Here is a 17,661-nt window from a genome sequence, read left to right as displayed (position 1 = left end):
CAGTTTTGGACATATATCCTCAATCTCATATGAGAACATTAATTGTTGCTACATGCTTATGCATTAAAGAGGAGTCCATTATCTGTTGTCTATGTTGTCCCGGTATGGATGTCTAAGTTGAGAATAATCAAAAGCGAGAAATCCAAATGCGAGCTTTCTCCTTAGACCTTTGTACGGGCGGCATGGAGGTACCCCTTTGTGACACTTGGTTAAAACATGTGTATTGCGATGATCCCGGTAATCCAAGCTAATTAGGACAAGGTGCGGGCACTATTAGTATACTATGCATGAGGCTTGCAACTTGTAAGATATAATTTACATGATACATATGTTTTATTACTACCGTTGACAAAATTGTTTCTTGTTTTCAAAACTAAAGCTCTAGCACAAATATAGCAATCAATGCTTCCCTCTGCGAAGGGTCTTTCTTTTACTTTTATGTTGAGTCAGTTCACCTATTTCTCTCCACCTCAAGAAGCAAACACTTGTGTGAACTGTGTATTGATTCCTACATACTTGCATATTGCACTTGTTATATTACTCTATGTTGACAATATCCATGAGATATACATGTTATAAGTTGAAAGCAACCGCTGAAACTTAATCTTCCTTTGTGTTGCTTCAATACCTTTACTTTAATTTGTTGCTTTATGAGTTAGCTCTTATGCAAGACTTATTGATGCTTGTCTTGAAGTACTATTCCTGAAAAGTCTTTGATTTATGATTCATTAGGTTACTCATGTCATTACCATTGTTTTGAACGCTGCATTCATTACATATGCTTACAATAGTATGATCAAGGTTATGATGGCATGCCACTCCAGAAATTATCTTTGTTATCGTTTACCTGCTCTGGATGAGCAGGAACTAAGCTTGGGGATGCTGATACGTCTCCGACGTATTGATAATTTCTTATGTTCCATGCCACATTATTGATGATATCTACATGTTTTATACACATTATATGTCGTATTTATGCATTTCCGGCACTAACCTATTAACGAGATGCCGAAGAGCCAGTTGTTGTTTTCTGCTGTTTTTGGTTTCAGAAATCCTAGTAAGGAAATATTCTCGGAATTGGACGAAATCAACGCCCAGGGTCCTATTTTTGCACGAAGCTTCCGAAGACCGAGGGGAAAGGAAGTGGGGCCACGAGGCGCCGACACCACGTGGTGGCGCGGCCCGGACCCCGGCCGCGCGGCTCGGTGTGTGGGGCCCTCGTGTGGCCCCCGCGTTGCCCTTCCGTCTACTTAAAGCCTTCGTCGCGAAACCCCCGATGCATCGAGAGCCACAATACGGAAAACCTTACCGAGACTCCGCCGCCGCCAATCCCATCTCGGGGGATTACGGAGATCGCCTCCGGCACCCTGCCGGAGAGGGGAATCATCTCCCGGAGGACTCTTCACCGCCATGGTCGCCTCCGGAGTGATGAGTGAGTAGTTCACCCCTGGACTATGGGTCCATAGCAGTAGCTAGATGGTTGTCTTCTCCTCATGTGCTTCATTGTCGGATCTTGTGAGCTGCCTAACATGATCAAGATCATCTTTCTGTAATTCTATATGTTGTGTTTGTCGGGATCCGATGGATAGAGAATACTATGTTATGTTGATTATCAATCTATTACCTATGTGTTGTTTATGATCTTGCATGCTCTCCGTTATTAGTAGAGGCTACGGCCAAGTTTTTACTCTTAACTCCAAGAGGGAGTATTTATGCTCGATAGTGGGTTCATGCCTCCATTAAATGCGGGACAGTGACAGCAAGTTCTAAGGTTGTGGATGTGTTGTTGCCACTAGGGATAAAACATTGATGCTATGTCCGAGGATGTAGTTATTGATTACATTACGCACCATACTTAATGCAATTGTTTGTTGTTTGCAACTTAATACTGGAAGGGGTTCGGATGATAACCCTGAAGGTGGACTTTTTAGGCATAGATGCATGTCTGGATAGCGGTCTATGTACTTTGTCGTAATGCCCAATTAAATCTCACAATACTCATCATATCATGTATGTGCATTGTCATGCTCTCTCTATTTGTCAATTGCCCGACTGTAATTTGTTCACCCAACATGCTATTTATCTTATGGGAGAGACACCTCTAGTGAACTGTGGACCCCGGTCCATTCTTTTACATCGAATACAATCTACTCGCAATACTTGTTTTATCGTTTTTTGCAAACAATCATCATCCACACTATACATCTAATCCTTTGTTACAGCAAGCCGGTGAGATTGACAACCTCCACTGTTTCGTTGGGGCAAAGTACTTTGGTTGTGTTGTGCGGGTTCCACGTTGGCGCCGGAATCCCTGGTGTTGCGCCGCACTACATCTCGCCGCCATCAACCTTCAACGTGCTTCTTGGCTCCTCCTGGTTCGATAAACCTTGGTTTCTTTCTGAGGGAAAACTTGCCGCTGTACGCATCACACCTTCCTCTTGGGGTTCCCAACGGACGCGTGCTGTACGCGTATCATATGGTCAGAAACCATAGTTGCAGTATACGCCGCAATATACTTTGCAGAAGGGCCCCCCTTTCCCCGGCCGCCGTTCCGTGAAAGGGTCCTTGACGAGACAACAACGCCGACCTACCTCTCCGGCGCAGAACCACGGCAGTCCCAGCCGCCTCCCTTGTGGCCGCGTCTCCTGCGCTCTTTTCCATGGCCGGACCACGATTGGACTCACCGGGGGCATAATGATAATCGCCATCACCACTATCGTTAGACTCCACAGGTGCAAAGTACTTTGCAGCAGATGCCACTTTTCTTCCCTCGCCGTCCAGTGAACGAGTCTTTGATGCAAAGACCGTGCCGGCCCCTGTTGCCGCGCTTCAGGCCGTGTCTCCCACGCCCTGCACTCTTCGCCTTCTTGCCCGGTGAACCAATAGACTGATCGTTGGAATAAGGAAACCGATGACAGCCGATTGCGATCGGCCGTCATCGGTTTCCTTATTCCAACGATCAGTCTATTGGTTCACCAGGAAAGAAGGCGAAGAGTGCAAGGCGCAGGAGACACGGCCTGAAGCGGGGCAACAGGGGCCGGCATGATGCTGGGCAGGCCGGCACGGTCTTTGCATCAAGGACTCGTTCATTGGACGGCGAGGGAAGAAAAGTGGGATCTGCTGCAAAGTACTCTACACCTGTGGAGTCTGACCATAGTGGTGATGGCGATTATCATTATTCCCGGCCCCGGTGAGTCCAATCGTGGTCCGGCCATGGAGAAGAGCGCAGGAGACGCGGCCACAAGGGAGGCGGCTTGGATTGCCGTGGTTCTGCGCCGGAGAGGCAGGTCGGCGTTGTTGTCTCGTCAAGGACTCGTTCACGGAATGCCGGCCGGGGAAAGGGGGGCCTTCTACAAAGTATATTGCGGCGTATATGTGACCAAACATTCTAATCATCGGCACTAAAATGGAAGAAAGAGCCAAGTGGTATCTCAACTAGATATCATATGCCACATACTTTGTTGGTCGAAACAAATATTAACATTCAGGGATGGAGTAAGTGAGGCCAGGTAGGATGCACAAGAGATTGATATTTGTGCCATCACACCAGGCTCACTTGCTCCACCCCCGAGTGTACGAGTGACCAACCATTCTAATCATCGGCACTAAAAAGGAAGAAAGAGCCAAGTGGTATCAACTAGATAGCATATGCCTCATACTTTGTTGGTCCAAACAAATATTAACATTTAGGGATGGGGTCAGCGAGGCCAGGTAGGATGCACAAGAGATTGATATTTGTGCCATCACACCAGGCTCACTGGCCCCACCCCAAAGTGTACAAGTGACCAAACATTCTAATCATCGGCACTAAAAAGGAAGAAAGAGCCAAGTGGTATCAACTAGATAGCATATGCCTCATACTTTGTTGGTCCAAACAAATATTAACATTCAGGGATGGGGTCAGCGAGGCCAGGTAGGATGCACAAGAGATTGATATTTGTGCCATCACACTAGGCTCACTGGCCCCACCCCAGAGTGTACAAGTGACCAAACATTCTAATCATCGGCCAACGCAATTAAGAAGTGCCAACTCAAATAAGAGACAAGTAGCTAGTATGAATTAAATGGAATGCCTCATACTTTGTTGGTCGAAACAAATATTAACATTCCGGGAAGGCGTTAGTGAGACCAGGTAGGATGCACAAGAGATTGATATTTGTGCCATCGCACCAGGCTCACTAGCGCCTTTCCGGAGTGTATAGGTGACCAAACATTCTAATCATCGGCAAGTACAAATAAGATTGAAGACCAAATCATTTATAAAGAGAACCATTTAGCATGGAGCAGATGCTCCGTAGGGATTATTCATCACTTGGTATAGACCAAGTGATGTTGGCAAAGGAGAGGCCAAGCAAGAACCAGTAAATACAGGTAAGTGATAGATATGCCTAAACAAGCAAGAACACATAGCATATCCCAGCTAACCAGATGAGACAAGTCTTGGTAGCCAACTGAATCACCTAGCACCACCTAGCCTTTTAAAACCATCAGAAACAGTCCATTTTCTTCAAAGGATACCACAGTGGCATTCATTTACATGATCACCTACTGTGGATATCTCTATTTTCATCAAAGCCAACAAGAAATAGAAATTTATCATTACTCAGTTGAGTTCAAAACAAAGCTGGGGTACCATAAGGGATTAATCATCACTTGGTAGTAACCAAGTGATGTCGGCAGAGAGAGGCCAAGCCCGAGCTAGTAAATCCAGTAGAGATGGATATGCACAAGTAAGCAAGAACACATAGCCTATCCAAGTTAACCAGATAAAACCAACCTTGACAGACCAACTTAATAACCTAGCATCACCTAGTCTTTTAAACCATCGAAACTTCCCATTTTCTTCAAAGGATACCACGAGTGGCATTCATTTACATGATTCCCTACCGTGAATATCTCTATTTTCACCAAAACGAACCAATTATCCAACTATGAGATGCAACCGATGGCAGTAGCAAGAGCTAATGAGGTCACATCACAACATAAGCAATCCACACCGAGTAAACAAGTCCTCATCACCTTATACAGAGTTCGGACTTTGGATTTGTTTCCAACAAAGGTTGGAAAACAAATCAAATCCATTTAGTTTAACTGAATCATCACCAACACATGGTTCATTAATAAGAAGTGACAAGCATAGCACCAATTAATCAAGCAATATAGCAGCATCAGTAACAAGCATAACACCAATTAATCAAGCAATATAGCAGACATCGATAACAAGCATAGCACCAATTAATCAACTATAGCTCCATCAGTAACAAGCATAGCACCAATTAATCAAGCAATAGCAGCATGACCTGCACATGACACTTTACTAAAGCCAAAACTTCAGTAAAGCAATTAATCAATGCTTTCATGCAGGTGCTTGACGAGCAACAACTCGCAAGCAATGGGATCATAATTCAATCCTCGTGCACATACCGGATAAATGGCATCAATTAACACCAACCTTCTCCCCCTCTCCGTAATTAGCCAAGTTATACAGAATAAGAAAAGGGGGACTGGAGCAACATTCATGGGAGTCCAACAATGGCATTCTATAACCAAAGGCACCTCCAACAATGTCAAGCTAAATCGTTCCAACATCGTGCTAGCAACTAGCAACACAGCAGCATCAACATCCAGAGCACAACAGCAGCACAACAGCATCTAGAGCATTTCATCGAGCACTTTGTGCTCGCGCGGGAGAGGAAGAGGGAGGGGAGGCCAGAGGTGGAGCTCACCGACAGCAGGGGTGGAGGAGGAGGTTGACGACGATGACAGGGGTGGGGGAGGAGGAGGACGTGGCGGCTCCTCCTCCTTGATGCGGCGCTGGACCCTCCTCCTCCACGCTGCGGCCCCTCCTCCTACACGCCGCGGCGGCATGTGCTGCTGGTGGTGGCGGGGATGGGTGGAGCATGGCGGCATGCGGCCCTCGCGGAGGAAGGCGGCGGCGACGGCGACGACGGCGCTCACCATGGAAGGCGGCGACGCGCGGTAGGGAGAGGGGAGAGAGGGGGTACGGGCGAGAGAGGGGGTACGGCAGTGATATAAGAGGCACTATTTCTGTGGCGCACCAGAACAAGTGCACCACAGAAACAATTATTTCTGTGGCGCACCAGTACAAGTGCGCCACAGAAACACTTATTTACGTGGCGCACCTCCGTCCTATGCGCCACAGAAATAACTACACTAATTATTGGTGGTGGCAGGATGTGGGCCCCACCTCATTTCTGTCGCGCATGGTTTAGCAGTGCGCCATAAAAATAAGCTATTTCTGTGGCGCACCCTGCCAGGTGCGCCACAAAAAAGCTTTCTGTGGCGCATATTTGGCTGGTGCGCCACAAAACTAAGATCTCACCTATAAGGCTTTTCCTACTAGTGAATCTTGGATGAATCGAAGGGAAATACCTTGAGAAATAGAGGGGGATCGATTTGTCCGGCCAGATCTATCGAATCCGTGGAGGATTTGGTGGGGCGGAGGAGAGGCGGCCGGCGACGGCGGTTCCGGGCGACAAGAGAGAAGAAGAAGAGGCTCGGGCTGGGGCGGCTCGGGCGCCACAAATAAGTGGATGTGTGGCGCCCATGGGAACGGCGACACACGCCCTGCCACGTTAGCTGGTGCACGACATGCAGCGTCGATCACGCCTCGTTGGCCTGGATGTGTGGCGACGTTCGCATGGGCCACACAAGCCGCTCCGAAGGACGCCACACAAAAGGTTAGTGTAGTAAAATAGTTTGGCTAGAGGGTTATTTCGTGATTTTCTTTGCCAAAAGGATTATTTTTTGTCAAAATCGCCGCGGAGGGTTGAAGGACGGGGGTGTTTCTTGCGTGCGTGGCTAGTTGGGCCGTTGGGCCTGGCTGGTCAAGGGCTTCCTCTTTTGCTTTTTTTTAGAGTACGATTAAAGACATTAATTCTTTTTAAAAAATAATTGTTATTACTCACTTCGTCTAAAAATTGGTGCCCTAATTTTTTCTGGATGCGGATATATATCTATAATTAAAGTGTGTTTGTATGTAGACAAACTAAGACACCTATTTTTAGACATGCTAGACAGGCTAGTACTACTTCTGTCTATATAAAAGGATGTTGAAAGCTTGTTTAAATTTGGATGTATCTAGACATTCTTAGTGTACACTACATCCAAATTTAGACAAACGTCCGACATCCTTTTATGAAAGATGTTTTTATTTTTAATATTTAAAAACAAAATCATAAAAGAACCCTCAACTTCTTTGGTCAACGCAAGTTTGGAATACATAACCATGTTCTCCTGAAACTAGGTAATGGTTGACGCTATTTAGACCACTTCTATGACCACTTCTGGTCGGCGCTCACGCTGGGGCTCGCAAAGACCCACAGTGGGACCTTGACAACAACATCAGGTAGACGACCTTCTTCAACCAGCAGCGCGACGATAGAATCGCTGCGTACGATGGCAACGGCCTGCCGTCAGAGAACTACAACTTCGAGGGGCAGCGGCGGTGGTGGAGCACGCCTGGGAGGGCCCTCGCCTAGGTCCTCGACCACATCGTGGAGGGGAAAACCCCGCCGCTCACGATGCCTCTACCCCAGCCGCACCCACTAGCACGTCGCTAGGGAGGAAGGTGGGACGTGTGCCGCCAGCAGGCATCATCTTCGTCGCTCTCCTCTTACTCGTGCTCCTCCTCGTCCCCTGCCCGCTACTCGCCCTACTTGACACGTCTCCCCACCTCCTTGCGCCGGTGAGCAGGAGCCCGACGAGCACTCTCGCAGTCGTGAGGGTGGTGGCATCATCAACCATGGCCGCCGCGCGCCTTCTCCTCCCCGTGGCTACCTGCAACCGAAGCGTGAGGTGAGTGAGTGGACGCCACCGCCGGAGTACAAGTTGGAGACCCTCCAGCTGAAGGTGGAGGAGGACCTCGAGGAGTTCCCTGGCAAGCGGATCGTCGAGCGGGCCTTGGTCCAGGAAACAGACAAGCACCGCTGCGAGGAGGCCAAGCGTGCACCGCCGCCTCGAACTGTTCATCGACCTAGATGACAACAGTGACACCGAGTCGTCGAGCAGGCATCGCGGACGAGGCTACCATGGCCAGGGTTGCAACTACTACACGCTGCCGAAGCAGGAGCCCGACGACGAGGAGGAGGACTCATGGCGGCGATATACCGGCGCCTAGGCCTCGGTCGTGGCTGCCGTTAGATTTAGGATTTTTTTAGTTAGCCAAACTTTGTATTAAACGCTAAGCTATCTATAGATCGCTTGTTTTTTTTTATCAAATTTAAATTATTTTTTATGGGGTACACCGTTGGGACTTAATCGGCCCCATTATCAAATTTTCGGCGGTGGCACCTGATGTTTACGCATGATTCTATTCTTGTAGACAGTGTTGGGTCTCCAAGTGCAGAGGTTTGTAGAACAGCAGCAAGTTTCCCTTAAATGGATCACCCAAGGTTTATCGAACTCAGGGAGGTAAAGGTCAAATATATCCCTCTCAAGCAACCCTGCAATTACGATACAAGAAGTCTCTTGTGTCCCCAACACACCCAATACACTTGTCAGATGTATAGGTGCACTAGTTCGGCGAAGAGATAGTAAAATGCAAGTGATATGGATGAATATGAGTGGTAATAACAATCTGAAATAAATATGGCAGCAAGTAAACATGCGGTAAAACAGTAAATAAACGGTGATTCGATGTTTGGAAACAAGGCCTAGGGATCATACTTTCACTAGCGGTCACTCTCAACAATGATATCATAAAGGAATATAAATATAAGCACTTCACTATGTGATGTCTACGCACGCTTCTATTCCTGTAGACAGTGTTGGGCCTCCAAGAGCAGAGGTTTGTAGAACAGCAGCAAGTTTCCCTTAAGTGAATCACCCAAGGTTTATCGAACTCAGGGAGGTAGAGGTCAAAGATATCCCTCTCAAGCAACCCTGCAATTACGATACAATAAGTCTCTTGTGTCCCCAACACACCTAATACACTTGTCAGATGTATAGGTGCACTAGTTCGGCGAAGAGATAGTGAAATACAAGTGATATGGATGAATATGAGTGGTAATAACAATCTGAATAAAATATGGCAGCGAGTAAACATGCAGTAGAACAGTAAATAAACGGAGTTTCGATGCTTGGAAACAAGGCCTAGGGATCATACTTTCACTAGTGGACACTCTCAACATTGATCACATAACTGAATAAACAAATACTACTTTCTCTACACTCTCTTGTTGGATGACAAACACAATTCATTGTGTAGGGCTACAAGAGCTCCCTCAAGCCGGAGTTAACAAGCTCCACAACATTCGGTGTTCATATTTAAGTAACCTTAGAGTGCATAATAGACCATTGCAATTATACCGAGTACTAACATAGCATGCACACTTGTCACCGTCAGGCTATGAAAGGGGGAATAGATCGCATCAATACTATCATAGTAATAGTTAACTTCATAATCTACAAGAGATTACAATCATAACCTACGCGAAGTACTACATGATGCACACACTGTCAACATTACATCATGGAGGAGGAATAGACTACTTTAATAACATCACTAGAGTAGCACATAGATGATATTCAACTAGATCACAAAGCTCATGATCACATAAAGATCACATGGAAGAGAGAGATGAACCACATAGCTACGGTACAGCCCTTAGCCTCAGGGGAGAACTACTCCCTCCTCATCATGGGAGACAGCGATGGCGATGAGGATGGCGGTGGTGTCGATGGAGATGACTCCGTGGGCAATTCCTCGTCCCGGCAGAGTGCCGGAACAGAGACTTTTGTCCCCCGAATTGGAGTTTCGCGATGGCGGCGGCGTTCCTGGAGTCTTTCTGGAGTTTCGTCAATCCCTATCGCGTTTTTAGGTCGAAAGGGCGTATATAGGCGAAGATGCGGAGTCGGAAGGGCGCCAGGGCTCCCTCTCCATAGGCCGGCGCGGCCAGGGTGGAGCCCGCGCGACCCTATGGTCTGGGGCCCCTGGGCCTCCTCTCCGGCTCCCCTTCGGTGTTCTGGTCCATCTCGGTGAATTAAGATATTTGGCTTTCGTTTCGTCGAATTCCGAGAATATTGCCCGAACTGCCTTTCTGGAACCAAAAACAGCAGAAAACGGGAACTGGCACTGTGGCATCTTGTCAATAGGTTAGTGCCGGAAAATGCATAATAATGACATAAAGTGTGTATAAAACATGTGAGTATCATCATAAAAGTAGCATGGAACATAAGAAATTATAGATACGTTTGAGACGTATCAAGCATCCCTAAGCTTAGTTCCTACTCGCCCTCGAGTAGGCAAACGATAACAAGGATAACTTCTGAAGTGACTGATGCGTGCAGTCGACACGTCTGTTGGGAACCCCAAGAGGAAGGTGTGATGCGTACAGTAGAAAGTTTTCCCTCAGAAAGAAACCAAGGTTTATCGAACCAGGAGGAGCCAAGAAGCACGTCGAAGGTTGATGGCGGCGAGATGTAGTGCGGCGCAACACCGGGGATTCCGGCGCCAACGTGGAACCTCGCACAACACAACCAAAGTACTTTGCCCCAACGAAACGAGTGAGGTTGTCAATCTCACCGACTTGCTCAGTAACAAAGGATTAGATGTATAGTGTGGATGATGATTGTTTGCGGAAGCGATAGAACAAGTATTGCAGTAGATTGTATTCGATGTAAAAGAATGGACCGGGGTCCACAGTTCACTAGAGGTGTCTCTCCCATAAGATAAATAGCATGTTGGGTGAACAAATTACGGTTGGGCAATTGACAAATAGAGAGGGCATGACCATGCACATACATGATATGATGAGTATAGTGAGATTTAATTGGGCATTACGACAAAGTACATAGACCGCTATCCAAAGCATGCATCTATGCCTAAAAAGTCCACCTTCGGGTTATCATCCGAACCCCTTCCGGTATTAAGTTGCAAACAATGAGACAATTGCATTAAGTATGGTGCGTAATGTAATCAATAACTACATCCTCGGACATAGCATCAATGTTTTATCCCTAGTGGCAACAACACATCCACAACCTTAGAACTTTCCGTCACCGTCCCAGATTTAATGGAGGCATGAACCCACTATCGAGCATAAATACTCCCTCTTGGAGTTAAGAGTAAAAACTTGGCCGAGCCTCTACTAATAACGGAGAGCATGCAAGATCATAAACAACACATAGGTAATAGATTGATAATCAACATAACATAGTATTCTCTATCCATCGGATCCCAACAAACACAACATATAGCATTACAGATAGATGATCTTGATCATGTTAGGCAGCTCACAAGATCCGACAATGAAGCACATAAGGAGAAGACGACCATCTAGCTACGGCTATGGACCCATAGTCCAGGGGTGAACTACTCACTCATCACTCCGGAGGCGACCATGGCGGTGAAGAGTCCTCCGGGAGATGATTCCCCTCTCCGGCAGGGTGCCGGAGGCGATCTCCTAAATCCCCCGAGATGGGATTGGCGGCGGCGGCGTCTGTGGAAGGGTTTCCGTATCGTGGCTCTCGGTGATCGGGGGTTTCGCGACGAAGACTATATGTAGGCGGAAGGGCAGGTCGGGGGCCACACGAGGGCCCCACACGCCAGGGCCGCGCGGCCGGCACTTCGGGCCGCGCCGCCTGTTGTGGCGGCGCCTCGTGGCCCCACTTTGTAAGTCCTCCGGTCTTCCGGAAGCTTCGTGTAAAAATAGGCCCCGGGCGTTGATTTCGTCCAATTCCGAGAATATTTCCTTACTAGGATTTCGAAACCAAAAACAGCAGAAAACAGCAATTGGCTCTTCGGCATCTCGTTAATAGGTTAGTGCCGGAAAATGCATAAATATGACATAAAGTATGCATAAAACATGTAGATATCATCAATAATGTGGCATGGAACATTAGAAATTATCGATACGTCGGAGACGTATCAGTGACATGCTATCATAACTTTGATCAATACTATTGTAAAGCATATGAGATGAATGCAGCGATTCGAAGCAATGGTGAAGACAATGAATAAACAAATGAATCATATAGCAAAGACTTTTCATGAATAGTACTTTCAAGACAAGCATCAATAAGACTTGCATAAGAGTTAACTCATAAAGCAATAGATTCAAAGTAAAAGGCATTGAAGCAACACAAAGGATGAATAAGTTTCAGCAATGCTTTCAACTTGTAACATGTATATCTCATGGATAGTTGTCAACATAAAGCAATATAACAACTGCAATAGGTGAACATGTAAGAATCAATGCACACAGTTGATACAAGTGTTTGCTTCTAAGATAGAAACAAGTAGGTAAACTGACTCAACAATAAAGTAGAAGAATGGCCCTTCACAGAGGGAAGCATGGATTACTATTTTTGTGCTAGAGCTTTTCATTTTGAAAACATAGAAACAATTTTGTCAACGGTAGTAATAAAGCATATGTGTTATGTATAAGATATCCTATAAGTTGCAAGCCTCGTGCATAGATTACCAATAGTGCTCGCACCTTGTCCTAATTAGCTTGGATTTACATGGATTATCACTGCATAACATATGTTTCAACCAAGTGTCACAAAGGGGTACCTCTATGCCGCCTGTACAAAGGTCTAAGGAGAAAGATCGCATTTGATTCCTCCTTTTTGATTATTCTCAACTTAGACATCCATACCGGGACAACATAGACAACAGATAATGGACTCCTCTTTAATGCATAAGCATTCAACAAATAATATTCTCATAAGAGATTGAGGATTAATTGTTCAAACTGAAACTTCCACCATGATTCATGGCTTTAATTAGCGGCCCAATGTTCTTCTCTAACAATATGCATACTCAAACCGTTTGATCATGATAAATCATCCTTACTTCAGACAAGACGAACATCCATAGCAACTCACATGATATTCAACAAAGGTGTAATAGTTGGTGGCGTCCCCAGAAACATGGTTACCGCTCAACAAGCAACTTATAAGAAATAAGATACATAGCTACATATTCATCACCACAATAGTTTTTAAGGCTATTTTCCCATGAGCTATATATTGCAAAGACAAAGGATAGAATTTTTAAAGGTAGCACTCACGTAATTTACTTTGGAATGGAAGAGAAATACCATGTAGTAGGTAGATATGGTGGACACAAATGGCATAGTTTTTGGCTCAAGGATTTGGATGCACGAGAAGAATTCCCTCTCAATACAAGGCTAGGCTAGCAAGGTTGTTTGAAGCAAACTCAAGTATAAAACGGTACAACAAAACTTACATATGAACATATTGCAAGCATTATAAGACTTTACATCGTCTTCCTTGTTGTTCAAACACCTTAACCAGAAAATATCTAGACTCTAGAGAAACCAATCATGCAAACCAAATTTTAACAAGCTCTATGTAGTTCTTCATTAATAGGTGCAAAGTACATGATGCAAGAGCTTAAACATGATCTATATGAGCACAACAATTGCCAAGTATCAAATTATTCAAGACATTATACCAATTACCACATGAAGCATTTTCTGTTTCCAACCATATAACAATGAACGAAGCAGTTTCAACCTTCGCCATGAACATTAAAAGTAAAACTAAGAACACCAGTGTTCATATGAACGAGCGGAGCGTGTCTCTCTCCCACACAAACATGAATTTATTCAGAGAATGAAAATAACAAAATGAAAATAAAAGCACACAGATGCTCCAAGTAAAGCACATAAGATCATTTTCATAAAAACTAGCTTCCCCAATCTTAGACTTTTTCATAGCATTAGCAATAATGGTGTTCAAATAATTCATACTAATAACATTGCTACCAGCATGCAAGTAAAGTTCCATAGGTTTTTTAATTTTCTCTCCAAATACCTCGTGTCCTAACTCAAGATAAATACTATAAAGCTCTCTAATTTTGTTGTTGTTTTCCATTAAGACTAACTAGTGAAAATAAAAACAAGAAACAAAAACATATAATTGCAGAAGATAAAGGAAATCACTTCGAGCACTCACCAGCAACTAAAAAACTTAGTAGCCAGACGATGTGAGTACCTTTTACCTTACCTCCCTGGCAACGACGCCAGAAAAGAGCTTGATATCTACGCACGCTTGTATTCTTGTAGATAGTGTTGGGAATCCAAGTACAAATGTTTGTAGAATGGCAGCAAGTTTCCCTTAAGTGGATCACTCAAGGTTTATCGAACTCAGGGAGGTAGAGGTCAAAGATATCCCTCTCAAGCAACCCTGCAATTACGATACAAGAAGTTTCTTGTGTCCCCAACACACCCAATAAACTTGTCAGATGTATATGTGCACTAGTTCGGTGAAGAGGTAGTAAAATGCAAGTGATATGGATGAATATGAGTGGTAATAACAATCTGAAATAAATATGGCAGCAAGTAACCATGCAGTAAAACAGTAAATAAACGGTAATTCGATGCTTGGAAACAAGGCCTAGGGATGATAGTTTCACTAGTGGTCACTCTCAACAATGATATCATAAAGGAATATAAATATAAGCACTTCACTATGCTACTCTGAACTACTCTCCGGTTGGATAACGAACACTAATTCACCGCGTAGGACAGCAAAAGCAAACCTTACAGATGTATTCCGAAGTACTAATGAACACCCCACACTATCACTTTGAGCATTCATAGGAGGTACTAACACATCACAATTTCATAGAGACATCCAACTCAAATCATAACTCAGTGAACAAGTATTCTGTAAAATATAGCCTAAGAGACCCACACGATGCACAAACTCCACCTTTACACACGTGGGACAAGGAGTGTCCGGAGATCACATACGTAAAATCCACTTGAATAGCATAACGACATCTACATTACAAAGCTCATGGTCACATAAAGATCACACCATGGAAAAGAGAGATAAACCACATAGCTACCGGTAGAGTCCTCAGCCCCGGGAGATAACTACTCACTCCTCATCATAGGAGTCAGCAATGGCGATGGAGATGGCGGTGGAGTCGATGGAGATGGCTCCGGGGGCAATTCCCCATCCCGGCAGGGTGTCGGAACAGAGATTTCTGTCCCCCGAATCTTGTCTGCGATGGCGGCGGAGCTACGGAACTTTTCGTGGATGGAGGCCTGTATATTTAGGGTTTTTGTGTCGGGAGCTTTATATAGGTAGAAGGGCGAGGTCGTTGGAGGCCTGGTGGCCCCACACCATGCCTAGGCACGGCCAGAGGTGGGCCCGCGCCTAGGGGTGGTTTGGCCACCTCGGCGCCCCCTCCGTCTCTGCTTTGGACCCCGTCTTCGTTACGGTGAAACATTAACTTCGGCTTTTGTTTCGTCTAATTCCGAGAATATTTCCTGTACAACTTTTCTAAAATACAAAACAGCAGAAAACAGGGAACTGACACTGTGTCATCTTGTCAATAGGTTATTGCCGAAAAATGCATAAAAGTGCCACGAAGTGTAAACAAAACATATAGCAATTGATGTAAAATAAGCATGGAGCATCAAAAATTATAGATACACTTGCAACGTATCAGCACCCCATATAGCCCCAAAAAAAGGCTGCGCCGGACGCGTATAAGGGCACGAGTGGAGATGCTCTTAGACTTGTTATTTTGATTCTCTCTTCTGTTAGAGTTGCATGGCTATTTCAATCTCTATTTTATTAGTCATGTTTTACCTACTGTCTTTGTGGATTAAATCATACAAATTACTCATATCTCCAACACTCTTTACGCCAGCTCTGAGGTTTCGTTCTGCAGCAGCAATGCGAAGTCACTTGTGAACTTGTGACGAGTTCTGATGGACTTGTGAACCAGCCTTCGAATTTTGTGATGCTGTGGCATGTTCCGAAGAATCGAGCTAGAATTAGTGGCTCTTATACATCAAATTATTTTTTCTTTGCCACACGAAGGACACCAGAACAGAATAATAGACATGCATGTATAGTGAAGTGCACCCGAATAAATCAGTTTTGATTTGCATCTGGATTGAAAATAGTAACTCACAACTGACAGGTGGATCGTATACATGCATCCATATACATACATACATGTTGTCTGACGAACAGAACAGAAATGATGTGTACGTCCTCGATTAATCGCTAATTAAGAATGCTTAATTAGCTGCCGATGTACTTGTCGATGATGGTGCAGAGGCTGGTCTTGGGGACGGCGCCGATGACGCTCTCCTTCTTCTCGCCGTCCTTGAACATGAGCACGGTGGGAATGCTCCGGATGCCGTAGGTGGACGCGATGTTTGGGCAGTCGTCCGTGTTCACTTTGCAGCACTTGATCTTCCCCACGTAGTCCTTGGCAAGCTCGTCGATCACCGGCGCAATCATCCGGCACGGCCCGCACCACGGCGCCCAGAACTCCACCAGCACCGGCGACTCGGACGCGATCACCAAGTTGTCCCAGTTCTTCTCGTCCGCCACAATTACTGCGCCACAATTAAGACTGGAACTCTCAAGATCTTCTTCTCTACATTTCACCTAGCCTAGGGAGATGGATAAGGGCAGTGCCGTACCTTCATCGACGGCGTTCTTGCACTGGCAGACGAAGCGAGACGGCCGCCGCGGCGCCACCAGGGCGGACGGTGACGGGGACGGCGTGACGACGGCGGGGGCGGCGGTCCTTGACCTGGACGGAGCGTAGCTGCTGCTGCTAAGCCTCTCCCTGCTGCCGGCCTGGGGCGCGTGCAGGGCCCAGGCTCTGAGGCATGTCTCCAACGCCATTGCTGGTCACGGAGAAAGAGGGAGAAAGAAAGAGAGAAAAGGAGCTGGTTCCTGTGCCAGTATCCTGGCGAGGAGAAGAGAGGGAAAAAGATGTGAATGGTGTAGTGTTGGAGCGAGGAGGATAGGATTTGTTTGCCTCTGCCATTGGATGGCAGGGAAGAGGTTTTGGGTGCATTGTGAGGTGGCCAGAGACCCTTGCTCTGCATGTGGATGAGGTGATTTTGCTCTCCTGATTTTTTTTTTCCTGGGTTCGTGTGTCTGGCTCCGGCCCGGTGATACGCACTACCAGTAGAAGGTCTTAAACAGCCTACGAATATAACACGGATGTGCTAACATAAATCTGTTTTTCGATTTGCTTGATTTTCTTTTCAAAGAATTCGATGACATGTCCTTTCTTCTCCATGGTTGGCGTCGACAAGCAGTAAGCGGTGGTGCCAAGCGAGATGAGGCTGCGCGCAAGCTAGAGGAAGCGATGACACGATGCGTAATGCGGTAGACACAAGGTGATATTCGGATCAGAGCATCTCCAACACAAGCCTTATAATAGGACGAGGCTAAAAAAACACTAATTTACTTACTGCACGGTGGGGCAAAACCGGCGCTCAAACAGAAGCTGTAAAATACGCAGAGCCGTATTTTTTTTTGGCATGACCAAAAAAGCAGCATCATGTGTTGGGTATTTGCGGCGTGCAAATTTTTTACTAAGCGCACAAACTACAGCTGTCAGCGAAAATTTTCATGCATGCCCACTGGCAGCCCCGCTTCATGGGCGCCACCCCGGAGCTCTGCCTCACCTAGCTCCCGCTCGACGGCGAGGACTGCTTGCCAACGGGAGCCCCCCTTGCGTTCTTGCGTTTCTGGCCGGCGTGATTCTGCCCGAAGCTCCTCCCTCCTTCGGTGCCGGAGCTCCTCCCCTCAAAGCCACCCAATCTACGCCACCCTCCCTCGATTTCAAGCAAAATCAGCGGAGGTGAGGCTCGGAGTGTCGGATGCTAGCATGCATCCGTG

The 17,661-nt window shown here is 46.0% G+C and overlaps 1 protein-coding gene across 1 annotated transcript; it reads right to left on the bottom strand.

Moving 5' to 3' along the window:
- Positions 1-15,861: 15,861 nt before the first annotated feature.
- LOC124651853 (thioredoxin M-type, chloroplastic) lies at positions 15,862-16,780 on the bottom strand. Its single transcript, XM_047190878.1, has 2 exons — positions 16,446-16,780; positions 15,862-16,358 (listed from the first exon to the last, which is right to left on the bottom strand). The coding sequence occupies exons 1-2, from the start codon at positions 16,651-16,653 to the stop codon at positions 16,039-16,041; spliced, it is 528 nt and encodes a 175-aa protein (XP_047046834.1). The 5' UTR covers positions 16,654-16,780; the 3' UTR covers positions 15,862-16,038.
- Positions 16,781-17,661: the final 881 nt, after the last annotated feature.

Source organism: Lolium rigidum, chromosome 5 (genome assembly GCF_022539505.1).
Source record: "Lolium rigidum isolate FL_2022 chromosome 5, APGP_CSIRO_Lrig_0.1, whole genome shotgun sequence".
Taxonomy (NCBI): Eukaryota; Viridiplantae; Streptophyta; class Magnoliopsida; order Poales; family Poaceae; genus Lolium; species Lolium rigidum.
The sequence above is the reverse complement of the archived record's forward strand: the minus strand, read 5'-3'. Positions and strand labels throughout refer to the sequence as shown.